We start from the raw sequence: 15,534 nt of genomic DNA, 5'->3' as shown, positions 1-15,534 counted from the left end.
AAATTTTTGTGATCCGTACCTATAGGCCTATGCATTATAGGCGTAGATCAGTCCTGTAAGATCACCCAAAGACAATCCATAACAACGTAATTAATTTGATCTATGAGCATTTCATTCATTTTACAATTCTTCTTCTTCTTCGTTAATAATTTTAAGTTTTTTTAATTTAAATTTACTTTTAGTTCATATTTCATTTTTAAATGTATTATCATTATTATCATCATTTGCTGTCCCTGGCGTGACGTAAAATACGCGACATCTGAACGTCGTGCGCGTGATAGGGGCGTTTGACTTTCTCGCTAACAACATGGGGGCGGTCATTTCACGTAGATCTAAATCAACGAAAATAAAGTCAATTTCTCTAAATAGCAAGAAAGACAATCTTATACTTGAACACCTTGACGATTCCGAGTTGAAAAATGACAACATTGGAAGCGGTGGTAACGGCACTAGCTCCGAAGAGGTCGCCGATGAAAAAAAGTCAGCGCATAATTTCGAGCAGATTGATGCGGCGAACATGGAAGATGATGAGACTGAGGAGGATGAACAGGATATTGCGTGTGGAGAAACATGTCACCCCCGTCGTCCGCTGCAGGTTGACTCAAGTCCGTACTTGGAACCTTTGACCTCTGTACACTCACCGCTATCCATGTCAGGCAAGTAAACCGAATTTAGCATAGATTTTAGCTTTGATGATTAGGCCTACTGAAGCAATTTGATCAAATGTAGATCTACACCGAAGACTTAGCCTATAATCATAACATGACTAGAGCTTAATGACCACGAAATATTACGCAACATTTTACTCTCATGTTCAATAGGATCTACGTTTCTTTGAGTAAAACGTCATTTTATTTACGAACCCTAGGGTAGTATGCGAGTTTCTTTTCATCAAATTTCGAGTAAAATACTTTAATCATTCTTGAATTATTTGGAATTTTAAAGAAATGAGAAAACCAATAATTGCCAAGTTCTGGCCAAAAACTTGGAACGACATAGTGATTTTGAAATATGATATGCAGTTTAAACTTTCTGAATCTATCACAAGGCATATTTTAGGTAGTGCAAAATCTTCGGAGGACCAAATCCTCAAAAAGTTAAGAGAGGAAAATGTTATCGGACCACCACGAAGCAGTTTCAAGCGAAGCAACGAAATATTAGACAGACTCCATTCGGTAAGTATGGGGCAGTGTTACAACTACTAAAAAGATGCATGCATTTACCGCGATATATCCATACTGCCTTAGATGTAAAAAATAAGAAAATGTTTCCGGTCATCGGAATAGAATTGGGTGAATTTTTTTAATCTGCATAAAAAGAAAAGAAAATATTGCGGTTATATCGGACAAATTTGATAAATTGGTTGACGCAGCCGAACCATATTTTGAGAAAATCATTTTTTTTCGCACTCAATTCATTTCCAAAGACTTCAGAATTTTAGATAAGGACAATAACCAAAATAACAAAAGCAGTGCAGTCTCTTCGTTTATTTACATACCTGAAACAAACTGGCATTTCTTTCGTGCAAGGTTTAAATGAAAGCCAAAAGACCATAAGCTGAAAACCCTAACACCTTCAATCCATCACGATTCTATATATTTGCATTATTCTTCGGTTTAGTAACTGACACCAACGCATAAGATCTTTTCGCATCGAGCTGTGTACTTTAGTGACAAGTCTGTACCGGTACACTTTGAGAGGTCTTAACACGCCGTCTCTCAAAGTGCGCCCGACAGAATGTACCGCTAAAATGTAACACTCAATGTGAAAAGAGCATACACATGTAAGATTTATCTATGTAAAATTACCAATCAACATCTGTAAAATGCAGAATGTATTTCTGCAAGTATCTTTGTCAAATAAACTAAATATAAATATGATCTTTCAGGAAGGGATTCTAACTTCGTCTGGTATGACTCAAGATGACAGCAATGCTGGCAGCAATACAAGCCTATCACACCAACGACGGCGACCACACATTTTACCCAAGCTGAATGCTCATAAATACAGCTCTCTCCATAATATAGAAGATAACAAGGAGAAACAGACTCCATCTAGTGCTGGTGCAGACATATAAACATGTATCCATATTACACGCACATGTAATGCAGGACAACACAGGATGAAGTTACTAGTGATTCAAAGAAATTTTTTAATTAAAAATGAAAGTTGGAGTGTATGTAACAGTGGATCTTGTAGCAAAAAATAAGTGAATGAAACCAAATTAGCAGAGTTCTCAAATCATTCATCTTTAGCTAGATGCATCAGTTCTGCTGCAAGATCCTAATGGTTACACTGGAACTGGCACAACATACAACATCAAATGTCACTACACTGAGTTGATGGAAAAGTTCATCTTTTCACTGCAGGTTTTTCCTCCCTTTCACTCTCTTCTTCAAAGCCGAGAGAAGACCAGTCTGGTATAACGCCAGTTTCTTGGAACTGTTCTCTTGAGAGTGATCGATTTTGAAGCACCTCCAAAGCACCAAACATTGCACCTGTAGTACAAAGTGATTTTGGATAAACATATTCACATCAGTTCCCAAATAAAACATAAACAATTAAATATGTATAGTATTTTTGAAAAATGTAAATAATAATAATGTATACACTGAATACTGTAGAAATGTACTTAATTGGGAATATATACCAAATGTTTTTATTTATTTTTTAAAATAATAATTATATAACAAACTGTATCCTCACCTCCCAGCCATGCTGCATAATTCTCCTTACATGGAAGTTGATGGAATTTAAAATTCTTGATGGCTAGTTGTTGCTTGTATTTGTTCTTGCTCAGGAGGTCATACAACTCACTCTGTAGTCTGTGGAGAAAACCAGGCAGCATAGCTGTTCCACCCATTATCACTATATTCTCTGCCAGAGTTTTCCTCATATCTATAGTACACTGGAATATCAAATAAAAAAAAAATTAAATTATTTTTTGATAACCAAGTACAAGTTTTTCATCATTTCAAATGAGCTTCATCACAATTAGACTATTTAACCAATTTGAAAGTATTGGTACATCTTACCTTTATAATAGAATCCAATATTAATGTGGCCACCGATTTTTCTTCATTGTCTTGCTCAAACAAAACCTCACAGGTATTTTCCCTTGATAACAATAATGATGAATCAATTTTTTTACAAAATTATTCAAATTCAAAGGCAGAAAAATATGTGCAACTGTATTTATCCATCTTTCTTTCATAACAGATAAGTGCATTTCATTTACTAAAAGTATGATGATGCTGACAAAGGAACAAAATGTGTCTTGATCAGACTACAAAGTCTGTGGTTCAACTTTAATGTCTTTTTTTTCCTAATTCTGATTTCAAATATTTGACATAATATTGAGTTTTTTTCACATAATATATTTGAATCACCTTATCTTTCCTTCAATGTGAAGTATTTTATCTCCATCTAAAGGATACTCTACATCAGGTGGAGGTTTAGGAGCCTGCAAGTAACATGAAAAACACCACAGTGAGAAAGAAGTCAAAATTTGTTTAAAGAAACTGCTACATTTCAACAGCCATACTGCTACAAAAATAACTAAACGTGGAATTTCCAATAAGACTTTCAACACAAATTTTAGTGCACATTACAAACTGTTTTGAATTCCAAACTGTGTGTTGTCTATTTACCTCAACTCTTGATTCTCCTGTTAGCCCACTCTCTTGTAGCATAAACTTCTGGATCTGCTTGGCACGCTCCATCTTGGTTACAAAACAACACCGCACTGGAATGGCAGACAAGGTATAACAATTCATAATTTAATAAAATTAATAAATATTAATAAATAATTTAATAAAATAACTTAATAAAATAGTGCTTTCTATTATGAACTTAACTATTTCAAAAACATCTTGGTTCTGAGCACATACTCCTTATGACAATTTCAATAGTTTGTTTTTATCATTCAATCATCAAAATTGCTCTTAAAATGCCAAGTAGATATCTTGAACCCTTCAATGTCAATATGGCTGCAAACCCCTTGTGATATCTCAATCTATCAATTACCTCACAATTTAGTATATATAATACTTAAAGTTGCCCTACCCTTGATGTCTTCCAGTATATTTTCAGATAATGAACCTGGAACACATAAATGTGTCAATATAACAGGTGCATACAATATACTGGTATATACACAGTATTGTATTCAAAAAGTTGAGATTCTTCTTAAGATTTTCATTCTTAGTATGGTCAGTTTTATTGGTAAAATTAAAATATTTCCGCAAGTGACAAAGGTGATTGTGATACACACAACTGTGAATGAAACCTGGATGTCATATATGCCTTGCTGAAAAGAGGCTTGTCTAACTTATATAATGGTAGATGTTGCAATAAATAAATAAATGAATAAATATGGTGGATCTAGCTTTCAGACACAGGTACATGTACATCATATATGGGTCTTTTCTCCTTCACGTTCACTGTAGTATTATTGTATTTACTAACCTACAACAGAGCACAGTTGCCTTTCTTCAGCATCCTGTGTTTTGACAACTGCAGATCCCATTAGTTTGCTCTCTAAATTTCTAAAAAAATATGGTTATGATATTCAGTGTTAAATAAGAGCAATCTATTGTAATCAATTTTATGTTCTGAAGGAAAGTTAACAGATTAAACAGATTGTTTTTATAAATAAAAACACATGTAAAATTTTGTTCATAAATTGTAAGTTATGCTCTGATATTTGTTTTATTTTTATTTTTTGTTTTCTTATTTTACACCAAACTGAAAATATCTCTTGGTAATTTAGCACACAAAATGGTTTTCTATCTGTTTTATACAAATTCTACTGGACACAAATACCTATGTATCGCTTTCCCTCCAAGAGGAATAGCCTCCCATGCTTTCAGGATTGGTATCCCTTCATATATGTAACAGCTGTTAAGGAAACAGAGACCACATTTGTTTATAAATTTTTCAAAATATTGTCTAACAAAATGGATAAATGGTCTTTATATCATACATTTTAACCATACTGACAATTTAGATTTCTTGACGCTGAAAACACAGAAAAACTGTGACATTTGAAACAAATCCTGTTCAGGAAATTTCAACAGAATGACTTTAAAGGATATGGGTAATACAAATGTTTCTGTGAACCCAGCATCCATGACGAGACCTGATGAGATTCCAAGTGTGAACAGGGAAACCAGATGAGTGGGAGCATAGAGAATGGAAGGAACCTGGAAAACAGATTAAATAACATGTTTTCAGTAAAATTCAAATCTATTAAAGATTCATCCCTGGTGAAATTCTGTTTTTATAGTTTAGTGATTGACTTTATCACTAAGATTTAAATAAGACTTAAAGTTTTTTTCACTGCATACATTTTATACTACAAACCTCATAATGCTCAAATAGTACTTTTGCCAATGTGTCTCTGAATACAGTGGGTGTTAGGAGAGACTCACACACCACCACACGCCTGTCTTTAGGATTCACCAGCACATGTCTGAAAGAAAATAGATGACTGAATACCAAAAAATGCTCTTGCAAAAAAAAAAAAAATAAATAAAATTCTGTAGCTCCATTAATACATTAAAAATATAAAAGCACATGCCCTGTTTCCTACAAATATTGTATAACCTAATTCTAAATTCATTTGAAACAAAAATATTTTATTTCTTGTAACTGCAATTTTGTTACTGTGGCCATTAAAAAACTATAATCAAAATCAATGTTGACCAGTGCAGAGATATACATTGAAATCATCAGAGGAACTACATGAACTCCAACATACATGTATAATGTTCTTTGTTAGCACTCACCTGAAGTACAGCATGTGTATAAAATCAACCAGAATTTCGTAAAGTTCTTCTTCTGTGTTATACTGATGGACTTTTACAACCTAAAATATAATTAATTTGAATAAAATAAAGTTTAAGTACACAAAAATATTAGTCCTGTTTTACATGACCTTCTTAATTACAAGATATCATGCTTCTTATTAGTGTTTGTAGCGGCAACTAGTAACATGATATCAGGCACACAGCTAGCTTTAAAGTATGTTAGAAGCAGTAACATTCTTGAGAAATACAGGGAAAATGGATGATGTTATCCCGAATTTTCACAATGCCTTTACTTGGATATATCATGTTCACATGTTTGCATCCATCATTTAATTTATCAATCAGTTGGTTTTTTAATGCATAGATTAAAAATCACAAAGAGAAAAGCTTAGGGTTGGACTGGTTGTTGATGCATGGTACTGAGCTAAAATGACATGCTGTTTTTCTGTTCAGTGACTGACAATCAAGTTTTCACATATCAATACCTGTCCACTACTTGATCTCTTTATTTCACTAGGCACAATACATCTTGGTGCTGTCTCACCACTGAAACCACACCTGGAATGAGAGATGCATGAAATCTAACATGTTAAATGTACTATATTTTCACCTTGTGTTACTAATTCTGGTGATTGAAAACAATGATTGGTTTTCAATTTCCATTGAGTTAACAATCCCTCCTACAAAAAACTGGAAAAAAAAGCAATCTTTTAACCATAAAACACCAATGTTTATAAACAGTAAAATGAAAGAGAAACCCTCTATAAATATATTATAATCACAGAAGGAACCGTGTACTTACCTGTACTTGTACATGTACCACAATGCATGTCGTATGAGAACTTCAGAGGAACAATTAACCTGCGTGGTTTTACTTTTAGCACACTTCAGATATCGTTATATGTTACAAAGTGTAACATTGCCATGGTGCCTCTAAGCGACATACGCCTTTCAGTTTCAATAAAACACGTAAATAACATAGCATTTAACACAGAAACGTATGTCTCCCAATCAATCTTTGAGAAATTGAGAATTTGAGGCGGGGAGTAACCTGCAAAATACGTACGCAGAAACTTATTAAACCACGATGATATTAACAATGTTTTCACTTACTTTGTGTAAGCAGTTCCAATGTCTATGATCACTGCATTTTTGTCACCAGCATAAGAAATCCCTTCATACAGTGGCATTTTGTGCTCTCAGCAGGTTTAACTGAGGTGAAACTTCAGGAAGTTCTTCTCCGCAAATTGAAGGCAGGAATCAAGACAACTTATTAACTTCCTGTGCAAGCGGCAAGTATGAGGCGTCGTTAGTTACATAAATTTTTCTACACTGCAATATCTTATCTTCTTGTTACTTTTTTGAGGAAATTGTTTGGGTGAGTTTTAAATTTGCATTAGTATTGAGAGATAAGTCAGTCAATACCAAACAGTGAAAATATTATCGAAATACTAAGTCAAACTTGGTCGTTTTTGATCAGTTAAGTATTGACTTTGATCAATGCCTCTGCTTTTCATATAGATTAGTTTTGAAAGTGTAGACTATATACTAGTTTTTTAAAAAAGTTTTTGCAAGAGACTTATAAACTTCTACCAAGGAGATTATGGCAGATATTCACCCCAGAAATAACCTGTACTTTAATGGGTTAAAAGTTTCTCCTAAAAACATCGAAAGTAAATTGTCGATCTAATTAATTTTAATAGTAAAGAAATTGATCAAAATCACTGTATAATTGAATTTAGATAAAAATACATAAACAGAGACTTATACATAGGTTGGAAGAAGGAATACTGAAAAATTACTGGTTTTTCCTTGATTCTTTTTTAAATCAATTTTATTTCTTAGGTTAGCAAAATGTCTATGAATTATCATGGTAGACTTCATAGCCACATTACCCCATGAGTTGGCAGAGAAAATCCTTTCATATCTCACTGCATCAGAGCTTAGTAAAGCTGGATGTGTGAATAAGCTATGGAGGGAAAAGACAAGTGGAAGCTCTTTATGGTAAGTAAATTTGAAGACTACCATGGAAAGTTAATTTATTTTCATGGATTTCAAAATATGTTCATGTAAAGTGTATGAAAATGTCTGTTAAATGTAAATGTTATTGTCATGGTTACATATACCAACTGACATTATCAGTTTCATACAGTATGGAGTCTAAAGTTTTCAAAGACAGGATTATACCCTGAATTTCAGAGGACACTGAGAACTTACATGTACTGTACCTCGTCTTACATTTCTAAAATGGGATAGGCAGGCAGGCCCTGTAAGTCAGGGTGTATTACAGTGGAGACTACAGTTTTTCTAGATTCAGCCTTAATTATTATTAAGGATTACCTAACCACACTTTAATGATTCTTTCAAAGCTGTAAATACTTTTTTCTAGGCTCCATCATTGCATGGTTCGTGGATGGTTTAAGTATGGCGTGACCTTTGATCTGTGTTCTGAGAATGTTTCACAGGGTAGCAGCCACTCAATATCAGGGACATCTCCAATATTTGACTTAGAAGGTAATAAGTGAAATGTTATATAGCAGGAAAGATGCCTGTTACTCATATAACCATTGAAAAATTGAGATTTTGGTATTATAGAAAAATATCACCAAAAGAAAAATGAAGTTGAGTGATTGATATATTTGATCCCAAGTATATGCACTCTTAATTTGACTTCATAATAGAGATCTTAAGACAAAAGTCTTAGTTTAGCTTAGTTTCAAAAATCATACATTTCTTATTTTCAGTGCCATTAGAAAGTTCTCTTCCACCCATCAAGAAATGGAAAGCTGTTTTTATAAAGACACATCATTTATTACGGAATTGGGAGAAGGGGCGTTATCTGGTGGCTCCCATCCTGAGAGGACACTCGGACCAAGTGTCTGCCTTTGACTCCAATGGTACAATAATATCTTAGATAGATAAATATATATATTTAATTCTATAATATACAAAATATGATAAATATATATAAATATTGTGCAAAACAGAAGGAATGTTTTATATAGTATATATATTTTTATGGATTTAACCAGAAAAACAAACATCTTTCATGCGGCCTTGTTTAATGATATCCTTATACACAGAGAGATCTTTCTTTATCAGTTTAATCAGCTTAAAAGAGGAGGCCACAAGATTGATGGTTGAAATTCAAAATTGCTTTACTTGGTTTTCTAATATTATTTTTTTATACCATACAATTCAAAGCAAGACCAAACAAACATACTGCAAAGTTATTTGTTCCATAAAACAAGAGTTTCCCTAAATGACACTGTACTGGTTGATTGCATATAATTTATAATAATTTTTATTTATTCATTTCACATAAAAATCATAATTTATTGAATAATGAACTGTCCACCTGCATGTAGTTCTAATACTCTAAGTCACAATCTCAAGGTGTGCAGAGCTTGTGAAAAGAAAATGTGTTATTTCATGCAGGTCATGTGTTGGTCAGTGGAAGCTGTGATAGGTCTCTGCGTATCTGGGATCTTCATAAATATGTCTGCCTATTTAAGATAGAAGGACATTCAGATGTGATTACAGCAATAAAATTCAAGGTATTGGGATTTTGTACTTTTTTACACAATTTTTGACCTTTTGCCGTATTACCAATTTTATACAATTTAGTAATTAATCGACTTTGTACATGTTTTTTTGTTTCTATTTTCTGTCCATTTGTAAAAATATGACAACAAAATTTAATTTATGGTCCATATTTTTCAATTACAAATCATTTATTTATTTATTTATTTATTGTGCATAAATGTGTAGCAGCTTATATTATGTATTATTCCATGTTAATTGAAGTCTTTTTTTTTTCAGGGTAACATTATAGTGACAGGTTGTGCAGACAGTGGGATCAGAGTGTATGACTCTACCACTGGTCAGATACTTCAGTCATTCTTTGGTCACACTGGAAGTGTGGACAAGTTAGAATTTGATGGAGAAACTATTATAAGTGTTAGTTCTGACAAGTGAGTTAATTTTAATCATTTTTGCTTTTCACGCTCTACATATAATTTTCATTGAATAAGTTAATGAATTGTTTGATAAAGTCAATTTCATTTCTACATCTTTCCCTTTATAAAAATAGTTCTTTAACATTGTAAGTAAACTGGCGGTGTGCATTTAATAGGACTGTGAGGGTTTGGAGTGTGCCAGATGACAGGCAGATGTACATTTTAAGGGGGCATACTGATGAAATAGAGGTAAGGCACCATTTATTTATACAGAAGTGCTCCTGTTGCACATTCTATAACATTTCTGGGTGGCTTTGTTGGTTAAAAGACAGGTTCTTTAAAAAATTAGCTTAATTGGATTATTTTGACAATTTTATTATTATTATTTATTTATTTTTATTTTTATTTTATTGTTTTTTTTTTTTTTTTGTATACATTGGTATGATGTTTTATCATATTTGTCATATGCATGTAAACTTGCCAGCTCTGCTGTCTAATTTAACTAGGGAGTTTTATTTGATAAAAATATTTGAAAGTTAGCATGTTCAGGTGCTTAGTACTGTCATTAGATTTTTTTGTGCATTTTGTGATATTTGCCCATAAGTGCTTAAGCATATTTTTGTTTTACTGTAAATTTACTAGCAAGCTTTGCTTGGTAGGAAAGGCAGGTTAAGTTTGAAATAATCAGGAAGATTTCTCTTAAGCATCTGTCTATTTGCAAGCTTCACTGTCTGGCCTTTGTCTAATTTTCAACTGATACCACCAATATCCCTCCGAATATTTACTGACAACAAAACGTAATGAATTAAGAATTTCTTCAGTATCTCTCCTTGCCTTTCTAGTCTTTGGCAGTGCATGGCTCCTTGGCTCTCACAGGCTCCTGGGACAACACTTTGATTTTGTGGAACATAGCTGAGGGACATGGAGTCCACTCTTTGATGGGGCACACTGAAGGTTTGCCAATAAAAACATGAACTTTATACAGTCACTAATACAGTCTGATGATCATCTGATTTTTTTTTTCATTATTTCCTCCCAAAAGAAATTCTCTGACAGTTTTGACAGCACCCCTTTACAATTAAAGTTCAAAGTTCAAACTGTATTTATGTTTGTAAAGGATGGTATTTCCTTTTTTAGTTGTGAATTGCTGTCAGTTTGATGACCAGAAAATCATCAGTGGAAGTGCTGACAGTACTCTGAAAATATGGCAGACAAAGACTGGAGAGTGTGTGCGGACTTTAAAGGGACACACAGGGGAAGTGGTAGGTACTACAGCAAGTGTAATGTGTACTACATGTTTTTTGAAAGGTTTGCATGGAGTTTGAAAAGTAGATAGATGATTTTATGTGTCAGTATTTAAGTTGCTGTTGCATATATGTAATACAGGTTTGCATTTTCAATGTTTCAGTACTGCTTGGTGTATAACAATGCTGTGATTGCATCAGGTTCTTCTGATAGCACAGTCAGGATATGGTCCCATGCAGGTGAGAGAGTAGGAAATGTGGTAGTTGAGTTGTGTCAGATGTGATGAATGTGAAAAAATATGAAAGGCACACAATGAGCAAAAAACTTTTATTAAGACAAATTTAATTTTCATAATCTGACCCTGGTGAATTTTGCCCATTACAGTAAAAATGAGAAAATTAGAAATTGAAAACAGAATCATGTTAATTTTCTCAGTGGTTTTGGATGGGGTTCACTAAGGTTATAAAGGGATATTGCTGAACTAAGAATTCACAACTAACATTATATATTAAAACATTGTCTGTCTTCGTATGAAATTACATTTTTATTAGCCTAGTAGGAATCAATTGTGTGAATTTTACACTTTGAGGGCCATGGGATAAATAAATTTTATATTGAGGTTTTTACCCTCAATAAAAACTATATATAAATTAATTCATTTATTTATTTATTTCATGATATTAAGATTTAACTATAAAAATCTAGGATGACAGGTTTGTTGTCAGACTTATGTGGTCCTAACATCTCACTTTTGCCAATTTTGCCATAGTCACAGTTTTCTTATATAATTAAAAAAAGCTAGAAGTGGTACATATGCATTGCAGATATTGATCTTAATTGTTTTGACAGATAATGCACTGTTTGTTAACTTAAACCATCTGTATTCTAATTTGGATGTGACTTTGCAATCTGTCAGTGTTCTTTTTCTTGGCATGCTGGTCCAAGAGAGAAAATGAGTTGTGACAAGTCACATAAAAATCATATCAGTGACTAATGTACATTATTTGCAGGAGAATTGATGTATACTTTGAGAGAACATCTTGGAGTGGTGAGGTGCTTGCATATTGATGAACATAAGCTGGTTAGTGGTGGGGACCAGAAGAAGATTGTCATATGGAATTATAGGGTATGTGTCTTTCATTCATCCTTCCCTCAGTCCATGTGTCTGTGTGTGTGTACGTGTGTGTATGCATTCATGTGTGTGCATGCATGTGTGATGTGTGCATATGCATGTGTGTGTGCATGCGTGTGTGTGTGTGTCCTTGCTTTAGTGATTTTTGTTTTGAAACAATATGGTTTGAATTGTAGTCTTAGTTCTTACATTGTGATATTCCTTAAAAGACAACACCTACATTGTATGACATTGTTTCCTGTCTTTCATCATGTACTTTCTACATGTTTTTAGCATATATTTTTAAGTCTTGTATCAATTTTTGGTTGCCACTATTTTTTTAAAAATTGTATCTTATGATGCATCCAATGAAGACTGAATTTAAATTTCAGATGGGTAGAAAGTATAATGTTGTCCATAGGCAGCCCACAAGACTCCATCTGATGCAGGTCACTGAAACCAAACTAATCACTGCCTCACCAGAAAAACCTGGGACCATCACTGTGCTGTGTTACTGGTGATCTTGAAACGTATGAATATGCCAAGCCACTGATGGCTTCTAAATATTTTTGCCAATTTGATATCAGTGTGTCCCAAGAAAAAAAAATCATCACTGGAGCTCAAAATTGGTCATTTGGCCAAATAGAGATTATATTTGTACTGTAGTGGGTCCAGAAATTGCATTGCTTAAAGTAAATTGTTTTTACTTGCCACATAGATAAACAGGTCTCACTGGATCCTTTTTTATTTTGTAAATACTGATGTCATCATAATTTGTTACTGTTTCTACATTCAAAGGTGGTTTGCATGTGACATCATGCACAGTGACTTGACCATGCTGGTACCCAAAAAGGTCCCTGGTGTCAAAAAGTAACAAACAATGGTACCCCATGAGAAATGCCGGGTTGAATTTCATACCACTTGTATGCTGGACTCATTACATAAAAAACTTCAGCAAACCTTTAGTTTTAAGGTCTTACTACAGCCCATGGCACCTGCATGTGAACTCTGCACCAGGTTCCAGAAAAGCAAAATCATTTCACAACTCATATAAATTCTAAAAAGGTGATATTATTGGCTAAAATCCAAGTGTTCACTACACTACTGCTGTGAACTGTGCAACTGGTCATCTTCAGCCGAGTCTGGCCAGTTTGAATGGAAGAAACACACAAACTGACTGTATAACAATTGTCAATGTACCTACAAAGTTTCTTTATAATTTTATAGTCATATATATATCTATAATGATAATGCCAAGATCACCAAATTTGACTGAATTTGATAATGTTATATTTTTTAAACAAATAATGTGATATTTTTGTAGGCAAACTTAACAGAACAAAATGTGCCATGTCAGTGGGCTTCCAACAACATTCTGCTAAGGCTTCGTTCACATGCAATGTCTATTTTCTATTTTCTATTTTCTATTTTCGGTATGTCTTATGATCACGGTCTGTGCACTGAATATCCCGCCGCGTAATTACTGGCAGCGCACTTGGTCTTATGATCACGGTCTGTGCACTGAATATCCCGCCGCGTAATTACTGGCAGCGCGAGCCAGTTACTTATAGTAACTTATAGTAACTGGCTCGCGCTGCCAGTAATTACGCCGCGGGATATTCAGTGCACAGACCGTGATCATAAGACATACCGAAAATAGAAAATAGAAAATAGAAAATAGACATTGCATGTGAACGAAGCCTAAGTGTACAGTAGCTGATGCTATATATACAAATGATTTTTTTTACCCAACAAGCACCTGTTGCCACATTTCACATAAAAGAAAAAAGGATTTCACAAAATGTGTGATTTATTGGCATATTTGTTAATTCACGCAATCTCTGTTAGTAAATGCAGTCAGACATAAAAAAAAAACTTGGGTAGCCAACACTGTGTTCCTTTAAATTTGGAAACGGATGTAAGTTGGTAATTTGAATGTGACACTTGTAAAAAAAAGATATTATAAGGTTGATTGTTCTCAAACAGGTACATACATGTTGAAGCACTTGGTCTCCCTGCATGCACTGTATTTGTAATATTAAAAGCTATCATTTCCATTTTTATTGAAATATCTTTACTAGTTAAAAATTATCGCATAATGTTTTTTTTTTTTTTTTTTTATTAGCCCAAGCACCCAAACACCGTGTATGTACTCACTGGAAGTCACTGCCAAGTATTTCTGATTTTAGCTGTTACTCTAACCTAGGCAAATTTTAATACTTACTGGTAGACTCTGATATCATATAATGTTTTATAACTAACTCATATTTTGATGATTATAGGAGACCCCCAAATCTGCAATATGATATTTTAACCCACTCTGCATGGCAGAGAATAACACAAACCTTGAACCCATCATAATTATATATATATATATATATATATATATATAAGTACAAAGGAACTTGGGGGCATTTCTAGGTTGAAAACAGACGTCGGTGGCACTGGGAAACGCACCCCTGTACACAGTGCTGGGTAATCTGAAAAATCAAAACTGAATGTCAATATTTGTGGTATTTTCTGATGAGAGGAGATTGTGGGAACTGCCACTACAAAAATTCTTGCTGACTTGATATGAAGTGTTTTTTAAAGATAAATGGAAAGGTGTTGTACGGGGAAGTATTTTCAGAATAAAAGAGGAAGATTACGTGTGTTGGATTTATTTTCCCCAAAACGTTCATTTTTGCATAGTAACATTTTCTGAATTTTCGCATGGCTTTTATTTCTTCGTTTCCTTCTTTTGCATATTCCATATTTCTCAAATTTTCCCTTTGCTATAATTTTATATTCCCAGATAATATTTCCTTTTTTATATTACGAACTATTATATAGTAATTATATTAAATAATAATATTCCCTTTTAGTATTACAATCTATTGTACAGTAATTATATTTAATTCCTTCTTTTCCTCTTATGGCAACAAGCAGATAACATGGCATGTAATTCTGTTTCCTTGTAGTTTCTCTGTGATTAACATGTTATTTTCTGTGACATGTGGTACCCAGTGGACTCACCACACGCGGTCGCCAAGCTGCTTGTGGAACGTCCATTAATACCTGCTAAGAACGCTTCAGATGGAACGCTTTGGCATGTTTCTGCTGATGTTGGAAACCATTAATATATCTGCCATGTCCGCGGTAGCCTGCGAACACACACTATTCATTCTTGACGTTTGTTTTGTAGATTAGCTGGGAAAATTGAGTATTAAAACAGAAATTACTGATGTTTTTATTGGTAAAACGTTTAAACTGTAGTTAAATGCGACGTGACTGGTAACCTTTAAAATTACTCTACCAATAACCCGATAATTATATTATTTAACTGTAATTCTACCAATCATTTCATCATCTTATTTGTTCAGTTTTCACCATATCGCCATTGTTTTTGTTTTGTTCTTATATACCCCTA

The 15,534-nt window shown here is 33.6% G+C and overlaps 3 protein-coding genes across 5 annotated transcripts; 2 read left to right on the top strand and 1 right to left on the bottom strand.

The window, feature by feature from the left end:
* Positions 1-242: 242 nt before the first annotated feature.
* LOC147763457 (uncharacterized) lies at positions 243-2,077 on the top strand. Its single transcript, XM_087004110.1, has 3 exons — positions 243-656; positions 1,060-1,175; positions 1,889-2,077. The coding sequence occupies exons 1-3, from the start codon at positions 308-310 to the stop codon at positions 2,075-2,077; spliced, it is 654 nt and encodes a 217-aa protein (XP_086860236.1). The 5' UTR covers positions 243-307.
* Positions 1,473-7,075, bottom strand: LOC106169634 (actin-related protein 10). Its single transcript, XM_087004109.1, has 13 exons — positions 6,924-7,075; positions 6,296-6,368; positions 5,790-5,869; positions 5,365-5,473; positions 5,098-5,204; positions 4,825-4,893; positions 4,468-4,547; positions 4,066-4,101; positions 3,651-3,745; positions 3,390-3,463; positions 3,036-3,117; positions 2,707-2,908; positions 1,473-2,498 (listed from the first exon to the last, which is right to left on the bottom strand). Exons 1-13 carry the CDS (start codon positions 6,998-7,000, stop codon positions 2,353-2,355), a joined length of 1,230 nt encoding a protein of 409 aa, XP_086860235.1. The 5' UTR covers positions 7,001-7,075; the 3' UTR covers positions 1,473-2,352.
* LOC106169633 (uncharacterized) lies at positions 7,074-14,772 on the top strand. Of its 3 annotated transcripts, XM_013549160.2 has the most exons (14): positions 7,074-7,188; positions 7,656-7,814; positions 8,200-8,324; positions 8,555-8,707; positions 9,249-9,367; positions 9,633-9,784; positions 9,946-10,018; positions 10,612-10,723; positions 10,907-11,031; positions 11,178-11,253; positions 12,025-12,140; positions 12,518-12,655; positions 12,924-13,508; positions 13,832-14,772. In XM_013549160.2, the coding sequence occupies exons 2-12, from the start codon at positions 7,681-7,683 to the stop codon at positions 12,644-12,646; spliced, it is 1,314 nt and encodes a 437-aa protein (XP_013404614.2). In that variant the 5' UTR covers positions 7,074-7,188; positions 7,656-7,680; the 3' UTR covers positions 12,647-12,655; positions 12,924-13,508; positions 13,832-14,772. The 3 variants fall into 3 exon arrangements, with proteins under 3 accessions (XP_013404614.2, XP_013404613.2, XP_013404615.2); XM_013549159.2 differs by having other exon boundaries at positions 12,518-13,508; XM_013549161.2 differs by having other exon boundaries at positions 7,088-7,106; positions 12,518-13,508.
* Positions 14,773-15,534: the final 762 nt, after the last annotated feature.

Source organism: Lingula anatina, chromosome 2, assembly GCF_051362555.1.
Source record: "Lingula anatina isolate TDL-2025a chromosome 2, LinAna3.0, whole genome shotgun sequence".
In the NCBI taxonomy this organism is placed as follows: Eukaryota; Metazoa; Brachiopoda; class Lingulata; order Lingulida; family Lingulidae; genus Lingula; species Lingula anatina.
Note: the sequence above shows the minus strand (reverse complement) of the source record. Positions and strands in the feature narration are given on the sequence as shown.